This window comes from Arachis stenosperma, chromosome 4 (genome assembly GCF_014773155.1).
Source record: "Arachis stenosperma cultivar V10309 chromosome 4, arast.V10309.gnm1.PFL2, whole genome shotgun sequence".
Taxonomy (NCBI): Eukaryota; Viridiplantae; Streptophyta; class Magnoliopsida; order Fabales; family Fabaceae; genus Arachis; species Arachis stenosperma.
In genome coordinates this window covers 3890252-3909014 of record NC_080380.1, presented here as the reverse complement: position 1 = coordinate 3909014, position 18763 = coordinate 3890252, and the positions used below count along the sequence as shown (strand labels likewise).

At 35.2% G+C, this 18763-nt stretch overlaps 1 protein-coding gene across 1 annotated transcript; it reads right to left on the bottom strand.

Moving 5' to 3' along the window:
- Nucleotides 1-4826: 4826 nt before the first annotated feature.
- LOC130976808 (ribosome biogenesis protein BOP1 homolog) lies at nt 4827-10487 on the bottom strand. Its single transcript, XM_057901733.1, has 17 exons — nt 10371-10487; nt 10132-10290; nt 9902-10056; nt 9507-9624; nt 9296-9397; nt 9007-9163; nt 8790-8898; nt 8600-8702; nt 8275-8425; nt 8061-8193; nt 7863-7969; nt 7405-7475; nt 7260-7320; nt 6591-6818; nt 6135-6219; nt 5292-5470; nt 4827-5135 (listed from the first exon to the last, which is right to left on the bottom strand). Exons 1-17 carry the CDS (start codon nt 10437-10439, stop codon nt 5050-5052), a joined length of 2073 nt encoding a protein of 690 aa, XP_057757716.1. The 5' UTR covers nt 10440-10487; the 3' UTR covers nt 4827-5049.
- Nucleotides 10488-18763: the final 8276 nt, after the last annotated feature.

Genomic DNA, 18763 nt, shown 5'->3' with positions numbered 1-18763 from the left:
TTCCAATTACCTATATTTGCAGAGCACGAATACGAATTATCATAACTGAAATTACAAATGCATACAAACGCATACACAAAATGGTCCTAACGTAAAAGCCAAAAATTTATTTTGTTTTCGATCTTTTTTTGCTACAAAATAGTTCATCACCGCTGAAACTTTCAGAACCATTTTGTAGCGAAAAAAATGCCAAAATCGAAATAAATTTTCGATCTCTACGTTAGGGACCAAAATCGTACTTAACCCTATATATATATATAATTATTAATTTAGTAACTAATTTTTTAATTTGAATCTTTTAAAATAAGAAAGTTAGTAAAATGGTAAAATGAAAGGTTTTTTTTTTTTTCCAAAGATAATAGGTTATATTTCATTAATTATTAAAAAATGAAATACAAAGATGTCCAAAAGCAGGACAACATAATAAAAGGTGGGGATTTCCCAAAAACACTACACTGAAGGTATTCATCCAACGGTGCGTGGTCGAAAAACGAAGAAAAATCTTAAAGAAGAAATAATGATAAATCAAATTGAATGCACCTAAGAGCTTGTCTCATGGAGATGACAACCTAAACTGTGAGTTCTTTGGATTTCACAGAGCAACTTGACAGAGCTTGCTAGAATGGCAGACGGCATAGAAGTAGAACCTTCAAAAATCAACTGGTTGCGAGCTTTCCAGCAGTTCCAGCAAATGATGGCAAGCAATTGAGGATTACGGTCAGCATTCTTCAACGGGTTAAGTATCTCTGTTAATGCAGTCCACCATGTCCAAAAGTCGTTAGAATTCTGAGGGGGAAGACAGTCACAAAGATAACTCTGAGACCATACGTCTTTAATTCTAGAGCAATCGATCAAACAATGAGTGACTGTTTCCGTTGCTTCATGACAGCAAGGGCATATTGGTGATATAGATGGGATGCGGTGATGAATCTGAGCAAGCACCGGAAGTCGGTCATGGAGAGCTTTCCAAATAAATAGCTTAATTTTGTGAGGCAAGTTCAACTTCCATAGATCAATCCACGGCTTTTTCTGTTGCATATAATTAGGGCAAAGCTCCAGAGGCGGATGGTAAAATAAATAGCCAATTCTGTAACCTGAAGCTGTATCATATTGCTTGGATTTGTTCAAATCCCATTGCAATTTGTCCCTACTCTGCTGAATTTTAACTGACAAAATCCTGTTTGCAACGTCTTGGGGAAATAGTTCTTGAATGAGATTCTGATTCCAATTTCTATCTTCAGTAATTAGATCTTCAACTCTTGGAAACAACTCAGAAATAGCCTGTCTATTTGGCATGTCAGAAATCATTAAAGGATACGGAGGAGGCAGCCAAGGATCCTCAAAGGTTCGGATATCCTCACCAGTACCCACAGCCCAATTAAGACCTTTTTCAACAATCTTTCGGCCTTCCAGTATGCTCCTCCATCCCCAAGAAGGTAAGACTCCAATTTCTGCCGTTATAGCATTACCATTGCTAAAGTATTTACCTCTTAAGATTTTGGATAATAAGGAAGTAGGCTGTGTTACAAGTCGCCAAAACTGTTTGCCTAAATGCGCCAGATTTTGGATTCTGAGATCTTTAAATCCAAGGCCTCCTTCTTTTCGTGGGCGAGTCATAGTGTCCCAGCTAATCCAAGCCATCCTCCTTTCAGAACCTTTTTGTCCCCACCAGAACTGAGAAAGTAGAGAGTGAATTTCCGAAATTAAACCATCAGGCAACTTGAAGCAAGACAATGTATAAATAGGAATAGCTTCTCCCACTGCCTTAAGCAATATGTGTCTACCACCTGATGAAAGAAGATTGCGCTTCCACCCTTAGATTCTTTTCCGAACCTTTTCTTTGATCATACTAAAAGAAGCATTTTTCGATTTAGAGACTGTAGAAGGCAAACCAAGGTATTTATCCTGAGCCCCAATATGATTAATATTCATAGAGTTAGCCAGTAGTGTACGAGTAGTGGATGGAGTGTTGTGGCTAAAGAATACAGCAGATTTATTAAGATTTACCCTCTGGCCACTGATGCTTTCATAAGAATTCAATAAATGCAGGATATTTGAACATGCTTCAGGATTAGCCTTACAGAATAAAATGGAATCATCAGCAAACAGGAGGTGGTTGACCTTGGGACATCGCCTATGTATCTGAAGACTCTGAATTAGTCTATTTTGTTCTGCCTTGTGTAGCAAGAAGGAGAGACCTTCTGCACAAAAAAGAAAAAGATAGGGGGATAGAGGATCTCCTTGTCGAATACCTCTATTTGGTTTGAAGAAACCATAAGGTTGTCCTTCCACAATAACAGAATAAGAAACAGTTGTCACTAATTCTCGAATCCACATGATCCATCGAGAGTCAAAACCAAACTTCTCCAATATAAATCAAAGAAAGTGCCATTCCACCCTATCATATGCCTTACTCATATCTAATTTTAGCGCCATTTCATTTTCGAGACCCCTTTTTTTGTTCTTCAAGTAATGCATACACTCGTGAACAATTAGGATATTATCAGAGATTAATCTGCCTTTAATAAAAGCACTCTGCGTAGCGCTAATTAGTCTATTCATCATACTCTGAAGCCTATGTACAAATACTTTGGAGATAATCTTGTAAAAGACTGAAGATAGGCTTATTGGTCTTACCTGAGTCATATCTTTAGCATCAGAAATCTTGGGAATAAGACAGATCTGAGTGTGGTTAAAACCCTTCAAGATTCTGCCCCCAGAAAAGAAGCTCTTAACTGCTCGAAACACATCACCACTAAGTATGTTCCAGAAATTCCGACTGTAGTAAATCAATCTCCACCTTCGAATTAGATCTGTGTTCTTGCTGCCATTTGACAATCTTATGTCGACAACGCTTTATTTTTTGAGCTAGGATATACATGGTTGAACCATCAATCTGTTCATGCCAAACCTCTCTAACAATCTGGCGTATTTCATCATTGGAACACCATCTTTCTTGGAATTTGAATCGGCGTTTAGATCTCTCAGTTCTCGGATTAGAGTCTAGGAGAAGAAGGGCATGATTCGAGCCTGATTCTGACAGTCTAAGAACCGTTGCATTGGGATAGAGTTGCTGCCAATCAACTCCTACCAGGAATCAGTCCAGTCTTTCCTGTATCAACTCATCACCCCATTAACACAACCTTACCATCGAACTGTTGGGTGACTGAAGTTAATTCAGCAAATTGAGTCATTCTATGTTGATCATTTGAACTGAGATAAACACCTAGAACACCATAGGGATCATTAGAACCAGCTGTCAGAACTGATGCCGCAATGAAAAATCTACCATGCTGTAAAATCTGAACAGTGCAACCATCCCTCCATGCCATTGCCAAACCCCCTGATAATCCATCCAGATCTACAATAAACCATTCCTTGAAACCACAAGATCTTAGTTTTCCTTCAACTTGTCGAGATTGATTTTTTGTTTCACAGATAAAACCAACCTCGGGGGAGTAGGATTTGCAAATCCCTTTAAGATTGTGGATTGTCAGGGTTCTCCCTAAACCCCGACAATTCCACGAGAGCAGTTTCATATTTCTTTGGGTGCCACTTGAAGGCTGGCACCCTCCACCGTCATAGCAATTATATGAGGGTTCTGAGTCTCTGATTTGTTGCTCATGGTGTAGAGAAAATCAGAATTGGTATTCAATGATTCCAAAGAGACATAAGATATATGGAATGAGTAAATTAGAAAATGGAATGAATTAAAAGAGCAATGAATTGGGAGAGAAAACGAAAATTAGGGAGCTAAGTGGAAAAGAAATTAAGAAAAAAATAAAAAATAGAAGAAGATGGAAAAGAGTTTGACGAAGAAAAGACAAAAAAAGGTGTAACCATGGAGGCAGCGCAGTGAAACCCTAGCAGAGCATCGGGCGCTAGATGAGGAGTACGTACTCCCACTGAGATTTTTACCTTCTTATCCCTGGTAAAATGAAAGGTTAATCACCATTAATTTTATAATTTTTATGAAATGTATGTCCTACTATCTTAATTTAAGAATGATTAACACTTCATTTTATCACTTTATCAACTTTTTCACTTTAGAAGATTTTGATCCCTAATTTTTAGTATACACCTAATATTTTGTGAAAAATATTAAGTGGATCAAAATAAGTTTTGTTGACACAAATTTTTTTATACCGTCGTTGTATTCTATTTAGATAACTCGTGGTTGGTTCATATACATGAAGTCTAGTTGTTAATTTATGCTTTGATAAAGTTACTTTAGATTTTCTACTCCTAATTGGTTTAGGTGATTCTTCACTTTTTCTTTTTCTGCGTAACTCATAGCCTATGTTTAAAGAGGGCTTGCTAAATTATATACAAAGGTGTAAAATCCTTTTATATTACAATGCACATATAAAATTATTAGCAGACTTAGCATACTGTAAAAGTGCATATATTGCAAATTAAGTTAAAAAAAAATCAAATTAACTCAAATAAGATTCTTGTGCTATTTAAATTTTTTCTTCTGAGACTTCATATTGTTCTTGAGCTTACTTGGCTTAGTGGCTAAACTGTTCATCTATTTAATTATTAGGAAGAAACATCTGCGTTCACAAATCACAATTTGTTTTCAACGTCAATCTCAATAATAGCATAATATCTCAATAATAGCATAATTTAATTTGTACGCACGACTAATATAAACATAAGAAATTATACAAACGACCAATTATATATTTATATATTATGACAACAATTCTTAAGGGCTAGATGTACGGGCATTTTTTTATTTTTTCCGTTCTGGTTTTAACTCTCCAGACAACGTCCATTGTATTCCTTTAATAATAATTTTGAGAATTTTTTGAGAATATAAATTCCAATGACGGTGTTCAACTAGAGATTTGAAGATAAATGTAGAATACAAAATTTATGCACCATTACAAGAAGTTCCCACACAACACAAAATTAGAAGAAACTCGCTCGCCAGGTGCTTTTCTGTTTAACAAATGGAAGAACAATTTAGTGATACAATTATATGTTATATCAATCAGTCTCTCTCCATTCCCAGATGAATGTGTGTTTAGCAGAAGATTATCCTTAGTGACAGTAAAGCTTAATGAGTTTATCAGCACCCGCTGTAAATAACCAGGGCTGTCTTGGGTGAAATTTACAGTCTAATATACCTGAAATGCAGACAACTCCAACTAAGATACAAAAATGTCTTTATAAATATTGGCATATATTCAAATGCATCACCCAGAAAAGACATGTAGAATGAAACAGATAAATGAAAAGTAAAAAAGGGGCTATATATAAAACGTAAATACTGCAGGTCTCACCTCTCCCGTCTGAACTTGTATGCCCTCGCAGAATTTCCAGCGGAACAATAAGAGGATTTTGATTGAGATCGGAATAAACCATTCCATGAAACACATATGCATTGCAGTCATCTGAACATGAAGCAAACAAGGGGTATGAACGATGGTAGACCACGTTGTTGATATCTTTTGGGTGACACCTGCAATGTTACCGAATTATTTAAAAAAGACTGTCATTGAACTAAAGTACAGAAATGTGAAATTTCTAAACCAAGCTGTTGCCAAGAAATAACATAACATAGCTCATTAAGGAAATGAAAACTTTCTCCGAGAATCAACAAGCAAAGCATACTGACTTCTGTGTTCTCTACTCCCTGTTTAATCTTTGCAATTAATGGACTTTTGTCCTATGTAATGGGTCTTAAAGTGTAACAAATCCCCATGATTGTTGAGAAAAAGAAAAACAACGGTGGGAGATTTTAGCATATCACATTATTTTCCAACATATATTCACAAGAAACCAAAGCAGAAGTTGACACCAAACTCAGATTTTCAATATTACGAATTTTTACCATAATATAAGATCAACACCAATATGGCACATCCATGACCAAAAAATACCGATAAACAGAGATAATATAGTTCAGTTTTATGCTGCCCACTATAGAATTTCTCATAGGTATATTCCTTAAGCACTTTCATATTGCCCTTTGCATTAAAGCAATTCTTACATGCATTCAGGTAGCTGTATAGCATATACTGTATAATATAAAGGCATCAGGAAGAAGATAACTACTCTATCACAGCACAAGTTCAGAGCTGCCTCCAAATAATAATAATAATAACAATAATAACAAAACTTACTTGAGAGTTTTATAAGGTTTAGATGAAAGGTCCATGTCAAACCAACACAGCTTCCCTTCTTTGCTCCCAACAATTAAATTATCACCTATAAACAGAGCATACAGACACGTAATTATGATAAAATATTTTCATTTTTATGAAAAACTAATTGATTATGCAACATCTGCATAACAATAATCTCACCTCCAAGACCCTCAGGAAATGTTATTGTTGGGGATAGAAATAGGCGTTTAGTGTCTATCTGGTGCAAAGCATATTAATAACTTTTCAGAGGACTTTCCCTCTTAGACATGATGAGATTGGGAAGCTACAGTTTACTGATTTCTATGGTTTTCTTTTTTATTATTTTTTAATGGCTTAGGATATCCTTTCCTCGACTCCTGTGTACTGTTTCTTCTATAAACTAATGAAATTCTCTCTTTTGTTATCAATAAATAAATAAATAAATAATCATACCTCCAGGATGAACCGCAATAGATGAGGCTTCACGGAGCCCAGTATCTAGCTTCTTTATGAGCTTTCTCTTCAATAAATCATACACACGAACACTCTGCTTTGTACAAATAAAGAAAATGGAACGAGATGGATGGAAAGTTGATCTAACAGCAAGTCCGTGTAACTTGAATGGAAGTTTTTGTGTAAGCTTCTTCGATAAGTGGTGTATCAGAACTGCTCTTGATTCACGTAAAAAACAAGTCAAGGAATAAAAAAAGCAGCCAAGCCTGATTTAAATATTCAATTCCTAGTTACTTTTAATCCAATAAAGAATCTAAGATATGCTAATTATCTAACACTATTGAACAAGAACCAGCATAATACATTTAGTTTTACATAAGATCCATCAATCAGATAATCACATAAAACACAGTCATAAATGCCAGCAAATAAAACACTAAATAGGTGGAACTACATGACTAATTATTACCAAGCCTAGCTAGTTCTATTCATGATCATTAGCTGAAAAGTCAGACAGACATGCAACAGGAAAATACAGAAACTAAGCATGACAAAGTGAAAATCAAGTCATCATCACTTTGGCACATGTATTCATCCTTGTAAAATAATAAACGGATGACAAATAAGGAAAGTATCACTTTCAGCTTAGGCCGCATTCAAAAAGGATATCTGCTGGCATCACTGTCGAAAAGTAGTCACCTTTCCGGTGCCATTCTACAGCAGTAACAGTCTGCATGAACACATAAACTATAGTTTATACAACTATAATAAAAAACTTCAGACAAATTGGATATGCAGATGAATATGGAAATACCTTAAAAAATTTTAATTTTATACCCCCGTGTTTATCATCTTGAAGCCATCTTACACTAGTTGCCGAGTTGCCTACAAACACACATGATCAGAAAAAAAACACAAATCAGGTTGCAACATCAGAAATGCAAGCATTTTGTACGCATTAAGTCTATATTCTCCCAATATTAAAGAATGTTAGCAATAAAATCAGACTGACTTTTTTGTTTCTAAGACTAAATGCTTATTTTGTGGCCCTAGTCCACTTTGAGGCCCTAAGCCTCTCATAAGCATTGTCAAAAATCAAAACCTTTATATACAGAGAGATTCTGTTTTATTTAACATTTTTCTATGTAGGCCCCTTTTTCATTTGGTATGTGGAATTTTTTTTTCCCATGTTACATTGTAGGGAATCTCTTAGATCATTCTTTTGGGTTTTGAATAAGTGTTTAGAATATAACCACAGAGCATAAAACTGACCAGAATCATCTGATGGTGTAGATGTGTCAACCGAGAGAAGCTCCTTAATCTTTTTCTGTTCTTCGTCATCCCCCAAGCGAGTGTTCAAGATAAGTACATCTTGCCCCCTAAAAGGATATTGGTTAGTGATTTATTTACACAATCAAGGCATATATCGATTATAGAGGAAAACTTAACATATTGGTAAACTGGACCTACAACGAGACAGCCAAAATATGAACATCAGGCAGAGGATTCCAAGCAACACAATTAACAGCTTCACCAACGTCCCATCGTCTAAGACATCTGCCAGTTTCAACCTCCCAGATTCGGACGGTTCCGTCATTTGAACCTGTTCAGACAACAGAAAGTCAGGAACGACACCTTGATACTACATAATTGAGACCAAAATTTATGTCATCAACATCCATACCTGATGCAATCCACTGCCCAGAAGGTTCAACAGAAATTGATGTGACTGCATCTTCATGGCCTTTATACTCAATATAGCATGCTGTGGGATAAGGTTTGAGCTCCTTTCGACTTGGAAGCTTTGGCTTTAAGGACTCAGGATCAATATTGAGCTAGAATAGGGGGAAAAAACAACAAATACATTACATGTGCCCATCTTATATACAAACTAATCAATATATATACACAAATGTAATTCCAAAATAAAAAGTAAACTGGAAATAATATAAAAAATAAAATAAAATTTCTTAACCAAAAAAGTTCTTCAACTTTTATATTTCACTCACACGTTTCTTCCGAACTCGAGGACACAAGTACAAATCCAAGCAACGTTCAAAGCACTCCTTCATGGCATTCTCGTAGGCAGGGATGCTTCTCATAGATGTAAACCTGAACAAAGTGATATTTAATTAGTTATTTAGTTTAACTAAAGAAAAGAGGGACATAGCAAAGAAGCTGGCCATGAGAACACGATACCTTTTTGGGATAAACTTAGGACGATCTTCTTCATACATCAACTGATAAGAATTTATCTCTTCCTGGGTTGGAATGTATTCTAGAGGAGGATTATACGACTCCTCATTGCCTAAGAAGAAAAACAAGATTATATATCACGCAATCTCAAAGAAAAACCAATATCCTCTATCAGTGAATATTTTAACTTCAAACTTGGGGCATTGTTCAATTATAATACCGGGAAGTTTTTGCTTTGGTGCAGGAATGTATGCCAAATGATTTGATTTTTCTGTCAAACCAGAATCATCTTCCCACAAGAGATATGGGCCATCTTCCTCCTTTGGTTTGTCAAAGGTAATTAATCCCTTGCGAATTGCTCTAACATACTGCACAACCTGTATAATCATGAAGCGCATGAGTGGTAATAGAAACAAATAAAGTTTCTTTGTCTCTCCTCTAATATCTCAACTCCACAGCAGTTCACTCATTCCACATTATGCTTAAAGCACAAATTAAGGAATAGTTACCTTTTTAGCTTCCCACTTTGAAGGTATAAACCTTCTTTTTGGCTCAGGTGCATTAGACAATGGATGTTTGGCACCATCCCATTTAAACCAGTCAACATAGTCCTGTAGATTAGCAAAGAGAGACCAATTGAAGAAACAAATTGCGATTGAAGTCTTATTTACAGTTGACAGCCTTAAGCAAAGGATAAAACCGGAATTGAAAGTATCTGACCGGATATGGATTGAAGTCAGCATGTGGTGCCCGATTCTTGAGAAGTCTACGGACGAGTTTGACCTCATCTTTCGTTAGCTCCACTTCCTCGTCATTGTATTCATCATATACTTTCCGCCTTAAATGTTTAAAAATGTAGTAAAATCAAACATCTTATTCTCTAGAAATGAAAATATAACATTTTACATAAATATACTAGGAAATTTATTCCCTCCTATAGCATCCCTAAAGAGCTCAACATTGCAGCCAAAGACAACAACAGCAAAACTTTAAACACTATAGCCATGAAAAGTTCAAAACTAGCTGAATGAAAGAAATTGAAAAATTGGAATCCAGCTTGTGTGCAGTGTATCAAGTGAATGCAATAGCAAAAGAAAATGGAAAAGAAGAGAGACCAATTCTTAGAGTCATCAACATTGGCGAGGAAGGAGCCCAATTTGTCAAGTTTATCTTTCTTCTTGATCTTCTTCCCCTTGATGTCGTATCCAATATGAGGTTCGTCATCATACCAGTGGAGAGGGACATCCCCTACGGTATTTCTGGGAGCCACCTGTCAAAGGAGGAATGCATGTGAGAATCATGAGAATGAAGGTGGAAGAAACGGATATTGAATTTTGGTGTGGACCTCGTCCTCAGAGGAATCGCTCTCTTCCTGATGGAGTCCAGAGCTGTCACTTTCACCGTGTTCATCTGGTTCACTGTCATCACCAGCTGCGGGCTCCGATTCAGATTCAGAAGGAGAACCAAAGGAGTCGCCATCGTCGTCGCCGGAAGCAGAAGAGTCCTAAAACCGAGAAAGAACAATGTATGTGAACGAAGGAATTGAGAAGTGGCACCGAGAGGAGTAGAGGATAGAGAGGATACCTCGTAAGTGGAGTCGGTATCGGAGTCGGAAACATAAGGATCCTCTTCGTTTTGCTTCTTCGGAGACATGATTGAGAAGCAGCAACACTGGTAGGGTTTTTCGTTTTCAGCGCAAGCGGCAACTAACAAAAGGGTTTTAGGTTCACTCTACCTTACTTGTTCAGTTGCAGCGCCACGGCACCAACAACGCACCCACCCGCAGACCCGATCCGGAAACAACCAATAACGCTCGCCACCCACGTTACACCATTTTTTGTGTCAGGCCCACATTGACAAAAAAACCGGATATTTCAGTTCAACCATTTTTTGTGTCAGGCCCACATTGACAAAAAAACCGGATATTTCAGTTCAAAATGGTTAAAATAATCTGACCAACTTGAATTAGGAATGAACATTGCATAAGTTTCGGATTTGTCCTAATTTAGATTTGATCTTAAATATATATTAGATCTATTTTTTAATTCTGACTTGATTTTAAACCCAATAAAATATATACATATCCAGATCATAATTATATTGGATAAAAATTAGATAAAAATCAAATAAAAATCAGACTTTAATCATAATTCTATGTATTTTTATATTTTTTTCTAGCTTCATAATTATTTTTATTAAAAATAAATATATTAATTTATAATTAATATTACATAATATTAGTTAGAAAATATAAGTTCAAGACAAAATGTATTATCTTTTTGAATGTTAATATAGGAAAAACTCCAAATCTCTAATAATTATTTTATATGATGAAATTCATTTAAAAATATAATAAATTCTAACGACATTCTAAAATTAAATTATAATTATGAATAAATACTAATAATATAAAATATGTAAGTCACATATAATTAACACAAAATATTATATATTAATTTAAAGTTTTATACTTTTTAAATACAAAACAATAATTTTAAAATATGTATCTTCATCAAATTGGGTCGGGGTGACCCGAGTTATGCATTGTTTATTTTTTTGTTAATATTAATTTGAATTAAAATAATTTGATAATAAAAAAGGTAATATGTTATGTATTGTTTATTGTTAAGTGTATCAATTCTAAAATAGTTATTAATTAATTTTAGTAATTTACTTTTTTCAATAAATTAAATATATATACTTAATGTGGTCATAAATAACTTAGTAATACTTAGACCCACCAACAAATTTTTATATGTTATTTTACTGTCGAATATGAATATATTAAAATCAGCTCAAAATAGACAACAAAAGCGAAACTCAAAAAAGAGAACTCAAAAAAACTAAAAAGAAATAGCAGTATTGTAATACCCAGTCTAACCGAAATTAATTGAATAATAAGTTAAGTAGAAGCGAATATGGTTGGAAGATTTGGCAATTGGAATTTGATAATTTAAATATGATATTTGGATTCAGTGAATTTTTCCGAGTCAGTAGACATAGTTTTCTGCATAAAAGCGTACAGTGGAATTTTGACCGGCAGTACTGGCTGAGACCTGTCTGGTACTGCAGCTGAGAAAATTGATTATGGATAAATAGGATTAAGAAATGAGGAATTATAATTAAGAGAGGTAGAAATATTTGAAGTGCGATTTAGAGCGCTAATCTTAAAGGTTTTGGTCCAAAGTTGGGCCAACGGACAAAAATAAGTGAATCGGGCCTAAGTGGGCCCAAGACTCAACATATATAAATATTAGTTATGAGCATTTCAGCTCATTTTACCCTAAAAGGAAGGGTTGGGGTGCTGAAATTGAGAAGAGAAAAGAGAAGAGAGAAAACCTAACTCTCTTTGATCTTCAAACCACCATAACTTGAGCTATGGAGCTCCGATTGATGAGCCGTTTATGGCCACGCGTCACTCTTCTCATCCTCTACAATTCTATCTAAATTTTGTGGTGAATATTCTATTTATCTCTGCCCAGTTTTTGAAATTATCTACTGTTACATGTTTTTTAGGTAGTTAGTGTTGAAATCTTGTGATTTTTGGTGTTCAGGGATACTCCAACATGGATTTCAAGTGGGTTATATCCCTAATTCATATGGGCTGAGGTAAGAAGTGCTCAAACCCTTGTGATTTGTCATTTTTATGAGCCCTAGGTTGATGTATGTATGTGATATTGGTTATGTTAGTGTATTTGGTGATTTTGATGCACGATTGGGAGGTTGGTGTTGCTTGTGGAGCTTTGATGCGGCTTGGAGCTAAGGGTTGGTGGAGACTTCCATAGAAGAGGCTCAATTGGTTTGGCTACAAGAGGTACGGTTTAAGTTTCATTTAAGTACCGTGTGGTGTGATGAGAATTCCTAGGCTAGATGCCCCTAGGATTAAGTTTGGATTGTGTAAATGGTTGGTGCTAATATGCATAGTTGGTATGTAATGCGAATTAATGATTGGGTTGAGAATTGTGTGGCCTTGTATGCTTGGTGTATTGAGAATTGATGTATTGGGTAATGAGTATTGATTTGTGGTTTATGCACTTAAATTGTGAAATTGGGCCAGAGGCCGTAAATTTTGGGTCGGAGGCCGGAAAGAGGTAAGGAAGGTAAGTTGATGTGTGCATTGTATGATGACACAAGTGATTGGATGAATTTCAGATAATGAATATGCGAATGATTGGGTTGGTTATTGAATAATAAGGTTTGAGGAGTTGAAGTGTGGAATTTGGTAATTTTGGGTGAAATTATGTAGATGAGGTATGTTTCATTTTGGTTGAGAAATATTATGTGATTATGATTATTGATGTCTTGATGGTATGATGATGCATGAGAGATATGTATGTTGTGATATATGCTTGAGGAATGATTAAGGTTGATTTGTAGGTGAAACCACGTGATAGTGAGTATAATATTGATTATGTATAATGATGGTTGATTGGAAATAGTATTGTTGGAAATTGGGATGAGGAAGGATGTATGACATGTTGATGTGTTTGTAATTTAGCCATTTGTTTGAAATGGGTAAAAATGGTTATATGGCAGTTTTGTGAATCGTGGTAAAGTGTTAATGTATGAGTTGAGGAGGCCTGATGTTGATTTTGGTATATTTTGATTGATTTCAAAAAGGGTTGGAATTGGCATGTTTTGGTTGATTTTGAAAAGAGTTGAAAATGGCTTGTTTTGAAAATGGCACTTTGTGGTTTTGAGTGAAAACATGGTTTTTGGGCATACTTTGACGTGACATAACTTGGACTGCGGATTTCTGTTTTGTGCCAAACTTGTTTAGAAGTGAAATTGAATTCGGGATGTCCATGTCGTTCGAAGAACGGGTGAAAAACGATTTAAAATGAGAAAGTTATGTCCGTCAGAAGATTGGGGGTTGAATCTGTGAATTCTGCAGCTTTTAACTTAGAAAATTTTTAGCAGAATGACCCTCCACGCGTAGGCGCACTTGGCGCGTACGCGTCGTTCTTCAAGAAGGCACCATCCACGCATGCGCGTGGTGTGCGCGTGCGCGTCGATGCGCTGCACCCAATACCCAGCCATTTTCCCGAGAGTTGTGCCAGAGTTGTGCCAGTTTTGTGCTTGGAGCGCAAATGCACCCACGCGTACGCATCGTCTGGCTGTGTTTCAATCCGCGCGTTCACGTGTATGACGCATACGCGTCGATGAGCTTTGTGGCCATCCACGCGTGCGCGTGGAGTACGCGTACGCGTGGCCCTGTTTTCATGCCAAAGTTGATTTTTGAGTTTTAAAAGCCAAATCTCATACTTCTAAGCCTCCGATCTCACCCCTTATGTATTAAATCATTATGATATGCCTAGCAATGAGAAAGGAGCTAGGGGATGTGGTAACTTGCGAGTGAAGCAAGGGGAAAAGTTATGATCAATGGTGATCAATGATGATTATATGAGATATGGAGGATGACGGTGGAAGTACCGTGTATGCCATGAGCCGAAGGGCTATATTTATTGATAAATGGCTGGTTCTTGATTGAACCATGAGCCGGATGGCTGAGTTATTATTAGGTTACGGCAAAACCATTACTGATTATGGCTGAGTATAAATACATATATGATTAATGAATGAATGTGTTAAATGGATAATAATAGAAAATGTTGAAATGTGATGTGTAACCCCGGGTAGTAGGCAGTGGCGTTGTTCATTTGCTCCGGGTATGAGACGGAAAAGGATGTTTATGATAAATGAGTTTAATTATGGAGTTTTGAATGAATGTAGCTCTGATACCTGGGTAGTAGTAAGGGTTGTGGTTCGTCCCACTTGTTCCAGGTTAATGTTTGAGATTTGATAACAATGATGATTGCTTTTAAACTGAACAAATGTATGTTTTGAGATCCTGGGCAGTAGCAAGGGTTGTGGTTCGTCCCACTTGCTCCAGGTCAGAGATTGTGACGCCTGGGTAGTAGTGGCAGTAGTGGTGAATCCACTCACTTCAGGTTGAGCTTTTAAACACCCGCCTGGGTAGTAGCCGCAGTAGTGGTTATTCCACTGGCTCTGGGTTGAGCAGGTAGTAGCAAGGGGGTTGTAGCTCAAACCTACTTGCTCCGCAAGGGGTGTTTCTGTCCAATGGTTAGCTACCAGGACATGTCGGGTTGGCTATATAATCGACAGATGATATCATCAGCCATAGGACAGGCATACATCATTTGCATATGTTTGAATTGTTTGGGTTTGCCTATTTATTTTGGAATTCTACATCATATATGCTATGTTACCTGATTATGTGCTACTTGTTCTACTTGTACCTTATTTGTGTATTACTTGCCCGTATTGCTTGTGTTTGTACAACTGAGAGGCCCCTCATGCTGGTGTCGGTGGATGTTGATGGTTGTTCTTGATGAAATGAATTGGTGATGCGATTTCATGATGATGATGATTATTGAATGAGATAATTTGAGCCCTCCTGGGTAGATGCAGTGATGTGATTTCACTAGCTCCAGGCGAGGGTATGATGTATTGATATAGAATTGCTGAGGCAGAACAACTGGTGATGGTTTTTGCTTATGATTCTGAGTCTGATTCGTGGAAGAGTCAGCGAGTTGGGAAACATGTAAAACCTGAACTAGATTTAGTATCCCCTTACGGCAGTTGCCTATTCATGGATTAGTAAGAACCTATGATGGATAATTGGTGAAGAAGTTTAGGATGCTTAGTGAGTTTTTATTGTAGTGCATTGTATTTATTTGGCACTTTTACCGTACTGGAAACCCATAGGCCCAGGGTTATCATTCCGTATATATCTCTTGATTTTCAGATACAGGTCCAGGTGCTCAGAAGTGAGCTGTGGTTCGTCTGAGAGACGGCGAAAATCTTTATTTTTCTCTACTTTGTGTTTTGCTTAGAATCTCCCCACCTTTGTTTCGAAAAGATTATATTATGTATTGTACTCTTTTAAACTTGCCTATAGAGGCTCTCATGTTTCCTTTGGGAGAGATTAGGATATACTGTTATCAACTATTTTCATACTGTACCCTAGCCGGCCTAAACTTCGTGGGTCGCGACTAGTGGCTATTTACTTATGTTATATATATCTATCTGTTATCTATCTCTTAATCTCCTTTATGCCTTGCCTGTATATCGCTTTTGGCTTCACGGTTTATCTTTTTGTTATCGAAACGTGAGTGATACGTCTTCGCAATTTTATTTCTACTATTTTCAGGCTTCTCGATTAATACTCATTTCGAATTTACCTATATTTATATATTAAAAATCCACCTGAGAGTGGTACCATTGTAATATCATTGACTTATGACTCGATCATAAGGATTTGAATATTAGGGTGTTACAAGTATGGCCTCTAGCAATGCTTATGACTGCTCACGTAATTGGAAATAGAGTGCATAATAATCTCTTCTATTAAATCATTTAATAACTAATCAATATTCGATTGATTGGTTTGAGGTTGAGGTTATCGACAAAATTTTTTTGTCTAAGTTACTTTGTTTCTTTTTGTCCAAGTTACTTCTTTTTTTTGTCCAAGTTTCTTCTCTTTTTGTCTAACTCACTTTCTTTTTTCTTTGTGAGTTTTGGGAGTATCCTACTCCCCTCGAATGGAAATTCTCCTTCATTTTTAATTAAAATTTAAAGAGTATCCCTATTTTTTCAGGATTGGATTTCATATTCGAATAAACCTCGTAATCGTAAGAAAGTAGGCTTTTTAACGACGGGTCTAGCAAACGAACAATTTGGATAGGATCCAACCAATGGATCAATAGGGGAGCCATTTGGTCTCCATCAAAGTCTGCATTGAATCCCTTACAAACTAATTGGTTATGCTATGTTCTTAGTATAAACAGTTTTTTTTTTATTGTCAATATATTGGAATAATATGATTCGCTCAGAAGGATGTCCCCCCTCTTTTGAATAGCCTGTTATAATAGGAAAGCCTTATATCTTGAAATTAATTCATAAAATTGATGATAAAGTACACAGACATTCTTGTGGGTATTATGCACTTGTTACGCAATAACCTCTTAGAAGAAGGGTTAAACAAAGAGGACAGCACGTAGGTGAGATGGAGATTTGGGCTTAGAAAATTCTAACGCACAAAATTTTTCAATAAATAATAAATAATTTAAACCCACTAAAAAATAACTCAACACTTTCCTTTGTTTTTATATAATTATAATAAATATATTTTCTTAAATTATTATAATCATACCTTATTCATTAAATGTTAATTTTAATATAATTATAATAAAGATATTTTTAAAATAAATTTAGAAAAAAATAATATTTTTATTTAGAAAAAAAAATTATAAAAAATTAACATTTCACTTTTATTAATTAAGAAAAAAATCTAATTTTAATATGTTACGTAGATATTATTAATGAAAGATTGTCCCACTAATTTATTTTATAAGCTTTCTACGAGGGATTTCTTTTTTTGTCTGGACAGGTAGCTTTCTACAATATTATAAACTTGGTTTAGCATAATTGGGGTGCGATTTGGATCTTAAAAATTCGATGTGAATCAACAATACAAAGCCAATTTCATATTCCAACAATTAGGGTTGCAAGAATGAGATTATAATCCATGTATTAGGGGTGTTTATGGGTCGGGTGAAATCGAGTTTGATATGATATGGACTTGACTTGAAATATATGTCAGACTTATTTATTAGACTCAAATTCGGCCTTAAATCCAATGAAATCTTTACACTTTAGGGCCACGATTATACCAAATAAAAACCGAATGAAAATCGGACCGTTAACATTACATTACTTTGATACCTTCTTGTAAATTAGCATGTGAAAATATCCAAATTTCCAAGACTCTAACCATTATTTGACATGGTAAAATCCACTCAGAAAAATATAACAAGAACCAACATTTCTCTAAAATTAAAGCATAACCATAATCAATACTAATATTGTCTAATAACATCAAATATTTAAATAAATACAAATAACACAATATTATATATTAGTATAAAGTCTTATGTATTTTAAACATAAAACATTAATGTATAGTCTTATAATAACTAATAACACAAAATATTAAAATTTACAATTCTTAAATTTCACATAAGAATAGCCATCATTCATTACTAATAACATAAAATATTAATTGTGTATGATGACCGGGCCACCGGGTCGAGTTCGAGTGCCCCGAGTTATGACTCGGACCCTACCCAAAATAATGATTGGGCCTATTTTTTAGACCCTTGTCCAACACTAACCTAATAAAATCACACCAAATTAGTTTCTAAAGTGTTCGAAAGCAGACCAGATTTTCGGGCCAGATCGTACCATGTACACCCTACCATGTATCATATGATATAGAAATTGTTACGTACTTATGCGTATTGGCAATTTGTTACCATGTATCATATGTCGTGACAATAAATTGAAAAGAATTTCACTTCTTCAATTAATGGCACTAAATATATGAGACAAGAAAATGAACTTCTCTACCGAAATTTCATACTATATACGCCACCCGACCATCATGAATCCTATGTTATGTGGTACAAATGGTTAGGCACTTAATGTGTTAGTTGCAATGACGCTTGAATAATTTGTCGCATAAAATTGGAATATCATGCTAAAAAAAAGAAAAAAAAAGAAGATAAAAATAAAAATATAATATGAAACACATGAAATTAATATTACTTTATTAATTGATAATTTATAGTGTCGGTCTCTTCATGGCCAAAAGTGGCATTTATCCAAACCGTAACTTTAAATAATGCTATAAATACTGATCGACAATGGCTAAGGATGTGTGGAGTGTGGACTTAACGGGAACATAAGAAATAAGAGTATTACATTGCATTATCATAGCTGTCACAAAAATCACCAAGAATGATGCTAACGTGACACTACACTTGAAGAATTTAAATCCTCTAACTTTTAGATTTTTATTTAAAAAAATAAAATATAAAATTTTATTTTTTAATGTTTTATTTTTTAGATTTTTTGTCTTATTTGTAAAATAAATTATAAAAAGATATATTTTA

Excerpts from the sequence above, each read along its gene's own strand:
- LOC130976808 (XM_057901733.1), bottom strand. The coding sequence starts at position 10,439 with ATGTCTCCGAAGAAGCAAAACGAAGAGGATCCTTATGTTTCCGACTCC. Across the intron at positions 10,057-10,131 it reads GCGATTCCTCTGAGGACGAG|GTGGCTCCCAGAAATACCGT; the intron begins GTCCACACCAAA and ends CTCCTTTGACAG. Across the intron at positions 5,136-5,291 it reads TACAAGTTCAGACGGGAGAG|GTATATTAGACTGTAAATTT; the intron begins GTGAGACCTGCA and ends TCTGCATTTCAG.